This window comes from Electrophorus electricus, chromosome 18 (genome assembly GCF_041902795.1).
Source record: "Electrophorus electricus isolate QZ-2024a chromosome 18, ASM4190279v1, whole genome shotgun sequence".
Lineage (NCBI taxonomy): Eukaryota > Metazoa > Chordata > Actinopteri > Gymnotiformes > Gymnotidae > Electrophorus > Electrophorus electricus.
Window position 1 is genome coordinate 6,356,505 of NC_137514.1, and position 8,272 is coordinate 6,364,776.

The following is an 8,272-nucleotide window of genomic DNA, read 5'->3' on the forward strand; positions in this document are numbered from 1 at the left end:
AACACTGCTTTTGACAACGGAAGAGTGATTTTCAAAGACAAAACAAGGTATGTTAATTTCAATAATTGCCTCATGTTTGATTTACTTATGAAACAAGTCAATGACATATTGCAGTTTTGAGCTCAGTTTTCAACCTTCATTTAATGTGTCAGACATAAGATGTGGGCCATGGTTATTTTCTATAAATCAGACAGGGAAATGAAATTAATCCAACCCCAGCAGTCAGTAGGCCTGTTTGCACAGTGTACAGTTGATCCACTGTTCCCAGAACAGTCAGTGTATCAGGCCTGTTTGCCCACTGTTTGGTCCACTGTTTCCCGACCAGTTAGTATATCAGGCTTGTTTGCCCATTACTGTTTCCAGCTCAAGCTGCTATTTTAAAAGGTCAAGAGCATATTTGTGTTTTTTCAATAACAGTTAGAATTGTTTTAATAGTAAATGCAAAATTGTGCTCCATCCATGACCTTTGACTCCACGCACCATGACTAAAGATGCTTTATGCTCAGACTGTGACACGGTCCACCTTCCTGTAGGAGTAAGTGACAGAATCCTCCCACAAAATCATTTAATTGTTAAAACAAAGAGCTGTCCTTGCTGTCAGTCATACACAATACCACTTTACTGTCCAGCAGTGAGAGAGAGAGAGAGAGAGAAGGGGAGAGAGAGAGAAGGGGAGAGAGAGAGAAGGGGAGAGAGAGAGAGAGAGAGAGAGAGAGAGAGAGAGAGAGAGAGAAGGGGAGAGAGAGAAGGGGAGAGAGAGAGAGAGAGGAGAGAGAGAGAGAAGGGGAGAGAGAGAAGGGGAGAGAGAGAGAGAGAGAGAGAAGGGGAGAGAAGAGAAGGGGAGAGAGAGAGAGAGAGAGAGAGAGAAGGGGAGAGAGAGAAGGGGAGAGAGAGAGAGAGAGAGAGAGAGAGAAGGGGAGAGAGAGAGAAGGGGAGAGAGAGGAGAGAGAGAGAGAGAGAGAGAGAGAGAGAGAAGGGGAGAGAGAGGAAGAGAGAGGAGAGAGAGAGAGAGAGAGAGAGAGAGGAGAGAGAGAGAGAGAGAGAGAGAGAGAGAGAGAGAGAAGGGGAGAGAGAGAGAGAGAGAGAGAGAGAGAGAGAGAGAAGGGGAGAGAGAGAGAAGGGGAGAGAGAGAGAGAGAGAGAGAGAGAGAGAGAAGGGGAGAGAGAGAAGGGGAGAGAGAGAGAGAGAGAGAGAGAGAGAGAGAGAGAGAGAGAGGGGAGAGAGAGAGAGAGAGAGAGAGAGAGAGAGAGAGAGAGAGAGAAGGGGAGAGGGTAGAGAAGTGCCACTTTTATTTTCAGGAAGGAAACACATCTGTGGAACAGTAACCACTAACAGAGACGAAAAAAGCGGAATCCATGTCGGGAACAGTTAAAGATAGATGCCCAGCGTTCCTCAAACGCATATGAGCACACACACACACACACACACTTCTCTGTCCTCTCTTGCCCTTTGTTCTATTTTCCTACATTTTCCAAATGGCCTACACAGTAGTAAATGTTTACCCAACCAACCAACCAACCAACCAAACAAACAAACAAAGCACCCTCTGTGCATACAGCATCTATACTGCTGGCTTTCCTGTTGGAAGCCTGATAGCCTGTTTGAGACCTGAAGTCTCATATACTGAGCCCATATTATCGATTATACTTACCAAATACCAAATCTCTCTCTCTCTCTCTCTCTCTCTCTCCCTCTCTCTCTCTCTCTATCTCTCACACACACACACACACACACACACACACACACACACACACACACACACGCGTGACTGTCATGCTTCCAACATCTGTATGTGTGTGTGTGTGTGTGTGTGTGTGTGTGTGTGTGTGTGTGTGTGTGTGAGAGAGAGAGAGAGAGGGAGTGAGGGGGATGGTGAGATATGATAGGATATGAAAAGGTTCGCTGATCTTTGTTGTGTCATGTAAACAAATACCTCGGTGTATAAGTGTCCTCTCAGGTTCGCTGCTCTCACTCGTACAGAGCTGCTATGGGTGGATGCTCGTACAGGATCAGCCTCTTATAAGACATGCCGGTCATTCTTATCAGATGCGAGTCTAGTCACTCTGTATGGTAGCAAAGCTGACAGCACCTCACTAAACTGTGTCTGTAAAGTCAATGACTGTAGCTGAGCTGTTACATTTAAATGGGGAAAGAGGGAGCAAGTGAGAGAGACAGATTTGTGTGTGTGTGTGTGTGTGTGTGTGTGAGAGAGAGAGAGAGAGAGAGAGAGAGAGAGAGAGAGAGAAGGATAGAGGGTGAGACATGCAGAACGCTTGATTAAGGATGAGGATTGTCCAGTTTAGTCTGGTTTAGTACCAAACGGTGCAGGAGATGAGATGAACACAGTATTCGCCTTATGCTGTCACTATATAGTTCCAGTTCCAGTTCTAGCGTCTCATATGCTGTCTTGACTGGTCTGGCTGTGTTGGAGTGATTTTCAGTAAAGCAGGATGTTGACGCATACACACGCACGCACACGCACGCACGCACGCACACACACACACACACACACAGATTGCGAGAACTGGGTATCAGAGGGAGTGAGGTTACGGCACAGAGAGACGGACAGGCAGTAAAAGCAAGCATGTCGAACCCTTAGATCACTGTAGACAAAAATGACATCATGATTCCAGTGCGTGTTTATATGTGTGCGTGATGTTTGTTTATTCAGCTGCCTTTACACTTTAGCACTATATCAGTATGGCAATAGTAGAGTTCCCAGGTTGGACGTATGCACGTTCACCAATAGTGGTGTCCCTTCCCTTCCCAATGCCCTCGGTGTTCGCGTGACGAACCGCACCCAGCGCATTTCGCGATTCTACTTGACCGTTGAACGTTGCGTCACCAGCGCCCTATACAGCCGTGACGGAGAACAGACGTGGAAATGTCCACACCTAAAGTTTCGGAGGTTTCACCGACATCCCTCCTGAGAGCAGATTAAGAGGACTGATCTAGAGTCATATATGCTCTAACCATTGTAAGGATTTGGAGAATATATGCGCTTCCTGGACCAGAAGTGTGAAGCGTAATACATAACGATGCAGAAATCACAGTGCTTAATATAAGGTGATCTCTGTCTGTTTTCATCACTGTGATACTGCTATTGGTAATATGACACAGTAATGGGGTAGTGAGAGTTTATGAAATGATAGTTCGATTGAAGTTATGATTTCGCAATAAGGTAGTGAGAATGCATGCAATGAAGTTTCAGTGACAAATACCAGCTGCTGTAAATAACTATTTGTCAGTAACACCTCGGACTAACCTCAGAGGCTTCGTATGTAGGAAAGATGTAGACAACGTTCACTTCCTTATTTGTTATTCTTATATATATTTAATTTTGTTAAACTTAAGGGGAAGAGTTCCCATTTCGCTCACTCTGCACTGGAAGACTCAATACTGCACCCAAGGGTTTACTCTGGATATTACAACGTCGACATTTCTGTTCCAGCAATATTTCATTAAGTCATACCAACATATTCACTGAATACAATAGTTTAAAATGCAAATTTATGAGAAAGAAAAGTGTTACACAGTGTTATCTCTGTCAGTCCCCTTTTCAGTGTTTCGAAAAGAGCAGAGTCACAATAAGATCTCTTGACTCAGAATGTTCGCTTTGACTCAACGTTTATTTGTCCTCTCACTCGTACAGAGCTGCTATGGGTGGATGCTCGTACAGGATCAGCCTCTTATAAGACATGCCGGTCATTCTTATCAGATGCGAGTCTAGTCACTCTGTATGGTAGCAAAGCTGACAGCACCTCACTAAACTGTAAAGTCAATGACTGTAGCTGAGCTGTTACATTTAAATGGGGAAAGAGGGAGCAAGTGAGAGAGACAGATTTGTGTGTGTGTGTGTGTGTGTGTGTGTGTGTGTGTGTGTGAGAGAGAGAATCATGAGTAGCAGCATGGACCCTTGAAACAAGTGCTGTAATAACTGCAGTCAGGCGATGGGGCTCCTCTCCCATCTGTCTGTTAAATAGTCACCCCAGCTCTGTTTCATGGCAGAAAATAAATAAATAAACAAATTCATAGTCAAGTTTAACTGCACAGATGGTTTCATAAGAGTTGAATGACTAGACAAAGTAACTATTGGAAGACTAACGCTTTGGTTTCTGATACATACGGTATCCACAGGATCCACAGGATTAAAAAAAATCAGTCAGGTTGGTCAGTGAAAAAAATCCAATCAAACAAAATTTCATCAGACACGTCTACCGTGTTCACCATATGTCTGTACAACTTAGCCAAGAATTGCTTTCTCCTTGACATAGTAATTCACTTGTACACTATTTAGTGTGTTATCTAATAGCTTTTCTACCCTACGTAGCACACTGTATGCCACACAGTCCAACACTTAGCCAACCTGTCTTTTATACAGAATTTAGTGCTCTGTCAGGTACCACACAGAGGTCTAGAGCCAAGCCTCGGAAAGAATTCTGCTCTAGGTTAGAAAGCTGGTGAAAATGTACATGCTAGCCACGTATGTGTGGCTTTGTCTTCCTCTGCTGGCAGAATGTGGGAAGTGTGAGTTAGGCTTTTGTCAGCATGACCTGGTTCATGTTTCCACACTTGCTCTATTAAACCCTGGACTCCGAGACCATTTACACATATCTGTGTTGTTCCAGCTCCAAACACAACTGAACAGTGTGATCAAGGCCTGTAGAATAGATGTACAAATTGTTGGCAGAACAAGATGTCTATTTGGTGTATCTATATATATTTATTTATCTATATCTATTTATTTATAACACTAATGTTGTGAATATTAGTGTCATCTATGATAAGTTGGGAACTCCATGGGGAGCAGACTAGTCCATCAGATATTATTACCACTTCCATAACCAGGTGCAAAACACATATCTTAATCCACTGTCACATTGTTTTTGGTTATAAAAAACCTGCAGCGACAAGGTTTGCCAGAATCGGGGTATGTTGGTCATACTACTGAAATTTGGAGTAAGGATTCATCTAAATATAATTTATTCTTAAGAAATGTGTTAATAATATTTTTATCAGAAGTACATTTATTACAATTTAAATGTACAAATAATGTCTTATTTTTCACAATTTCTCACATTTCTCACTGTTTGACTGTACTAAAATATTTTTCACTATTTATGACATCTCTATTTAAATTTGCAAATAATTTCTGTTTTATATCAGAAGTTCATTTCTCACTATTTAAATGTACTAATAAAGTCTTATTTCTCAGTATTTCTCCCATTTCTCATTATTTGAATATAGTAGCCTTATGTCTCACTATTTCTCACATTTCTCACTATTTGAATGCTCCCTTCCGCGCAGCTTGTTCTCCTGGGAAAATAAATAAAAAGGAGGAGAAAGGAAGTCAAAGATGCACGTGACTTATGTTATGGCGATTTGGAACGCCTCGCGCTTTGCCTTTTATGTTTTTTGAAGTGCAAGTCGCAGGTGCGCATGCAGTCCAGCATCCTCCGAGAGCGTGCAAGCTTCATAGGGGTTAAACGTGCGGGTCGTAAACCTTGTTGAATCGTCAGGCTTTTTGAACCGATGTTGACATGGCAACTCATTCGGTCATAAACATATTATGGTTTTAGAATAGCAGGCAAAAAGGTTCTCGTTTATAAACGATTACATATATTACTAATCCCTATGCATATATATTGCTGTACACAGTCCCTTTTAGGATGTTTCAGATTTTAGGAGGCTTTTGATGGGTTTTGATTTTGCTTAATGGCTTTATTCCGTCTTTTTATTATTGCCATTTTTTTTCCAGACCGACAGCAGTGGACTTACGAAATAAAATACGTTTTTTAGAGAATTTGTTGAGTTTAATTTGTGACTTTTGCGAGGTCAGGACTTTAAAACAATTGAACTGAAAATATTCTTATTCACACTCTATTTTTTAAATTCTTTTATTCTTTGGTTCCCACGGCTTGATCTGAAGAGACAGGTTCACGCGTCACACTTGCCACCTCCGTTCGAACTCACCTGTTGTAAAACCAAACCTTGTGTGAAGTTTCCCCTGGCCTCCTATAGGGTAAGAGGGTGATGTTGAAATTATAGGAATTACTCTAGCAATTATGGGATAATAGGACCCAATCCTAAAGACCTATATAAGTGTCAGGTACAGGACGACATCTCAGCAAAGACTGCAAGGGCGCCATAAGGAACCTTGAACCGCACACTCAGCAACCGGCACGTTTACTTGGCACGTTATTCTATTTTACAATAAACCTGCCGCTGCGTAAATACTATCCTTGTTTGAATAAGATGACTTCACTGGTTAGCGTCGTTTTTTTGATGGCGCTTGCCACTGTGACGTGCGCTTTCACACACAACATTGCGGGGTTTCTAAAACGCGTGCCCAAAGATTTCGAGTCCTCCGGTAACGGACCAGACGAACCTACTCGGGGATCGGTAAGAACCGTTAAGGTCAGCCCGCATTTTCTTAGGCCTGCTTCAGGCATGTTCGGACAACGAGCACAGTTGAAGGACACACCGCACCGAAGCTCGTTTCCGGCCTTTTTGGCCCTCGGCCGTCCGGGGCCGTCCAGTTCTGCTGCTAAACCAGTTGCCTCTCTCCCGTACATGCACGGGAGCTACACCGACACCGAGGCGAAGAAGAGACAAGGTCTGGAGATGTGGCAGAGGGTCATGCACAGAAACGAAAATGCCAGGGAGGTTTTGTCACTACCTTTCGTTCCTAAAGACATCACCAAGCAAAGCTGCTCGGCGCTGCCCTTCACGCAGGTAACTTCCTCTCACCTGAGAGCCGTGCGCAGGTCTTTGTTGCCGACGAACGGTATCCTCATCTGATATATTTTTTATTTTAACGCAGAGCTAATTTAGTCCAATTTAAAATCTGGATTTTTCTTAAAAAACAAACAAACAAAAAACCCCAATGGTTTTAGATGTACATTGACTCCCGATAGGTGATAATCTTAATGGATGTCACACGTTATTTTTTCTAAAATGACTTAAATGTTTCTGTCCATATTTACAGCGGATAACGGAAGAGGGGTGCGAGGCGGCCAGCGTTCACAATAAGTTGTGCTTTGGTCAGTGCAGTTCTCTGTTCGTGCCACCCAACGGAGAATCAACCGGACACCACAGCGCTCCCTGCTCGCGCTGCGCCCCAGCCAAGGCGCGCACCGTGCTCGTGATCCTGCGCTGCGGAACACAGGTTCGAGAGAAGCACGTGATGGTGGTGGAGGAGTGCAAATGTGAAACCAGTCGAGAGGAAGGAAAAGTGGAGAGTCTGGCGACACATTTATAGCGTCTTTCATGTATTTATAACGACCTCGTGTGTGTGTGTGTGTGTGTGTGTGTGTGTGTGTATGTGTGTGTGTGTGTGTGTGTGTGTGTGTGTGTGTGTGTGTGTGTGTGTGTGTGTTCTCGCTTGTAGAGCGAGAGAGACAACTGAGCGCTTCACCACATAATATTTTAATTAATTCTTATGTGATTGTGCCTCATTCTCAAACATGACAAGAGGACCAGAGTAGGTTCCGGCATTCTTCGGTTTTGTTTGTTAACCTGAAGTGCTCCAAAACTGGAGCGTAAATGTGTATCCTAGCTACCGCCTGACAAATCAGCGGAATACAATCCCTCTTTTCTATATCATTGCATGCTTTTACCCAAAGATGTCGCTGTTGTACGACTGTTCGCCAGTATATTTGTAAACTTTGACACTAACTGCTTTTAAGTTATAAAGATAGATATTTATTTACAATGACCTCTCTCGTATTATTATTGAATGCTGTAATAGTCGTAAGATAAACATACCAACTCATTCTGGAAAACGCACGAGACTTTTCTTTTAATATAGGCTATAATAGTTTCTCTTTGTGTTCTCTCTCGGCCAATAGGCTATTGGTAAAACTTATAGATTGAAGAACTAAAGACTTATTATAATAGATAGAACTGAATCCAAGTATAGCCTAAACTTTGAATCTTCAAATAAAACAATACGGGTGTGGATAGGTTCTGAATTGAATACATTTGAAATATGCACGTTATATGTTATAATCCAGCAATAATGAATCAATAAAATGACTTTATTGTTTTGCTTAATACTGTTAGAACTATATGACAAAGAAATACTATAAATATAACTTAACATTTCTTACATTTGGTTCTATTTTGTCTGGACCAATCGTAGCGAATGTCAGTAGCCGAGTTTCCAGGACAATCCAGCACTTAATTAACTGTCTTAAATAAAATCCTCGTTCAACACGTCCCCCTCCTAAATGCGTCTTTAAGTGTCGTTACGAGAAGAGTAAACATCGCT

At 42.5% G+C, this 8,272-nt stretch overlaps 1 protein-coding gene across 1 annotated transcript; it reads left to right on the top strand.

Annotated features, from left to right (window-relative positions):
- The first annotated feature begins 6,190 nt into the window (after window positions 1-6,190).
- On the top strand, window positions 6,191-7,746 carry dand5 (DAN domain family, member 5). The gene is made up of 2 exons (XM_027014250.3): window positions 6,191-6,735; window positions 6,989-7,746. The coding sequence occupies exons 1-2, from the start codon at window positions 6,256-6,258 to the stop codon at window positions 7,259-7,261; spliced, it is 753 nt and encodes a 250-aa protein (XP_026870051.3). The 5' UTR covers window positions 6,191-6,255; the 3' UTR covers window positions 7,262-7,746.
- Window positions 7,747-8,272: the final 526 nt, after the last annotated feature.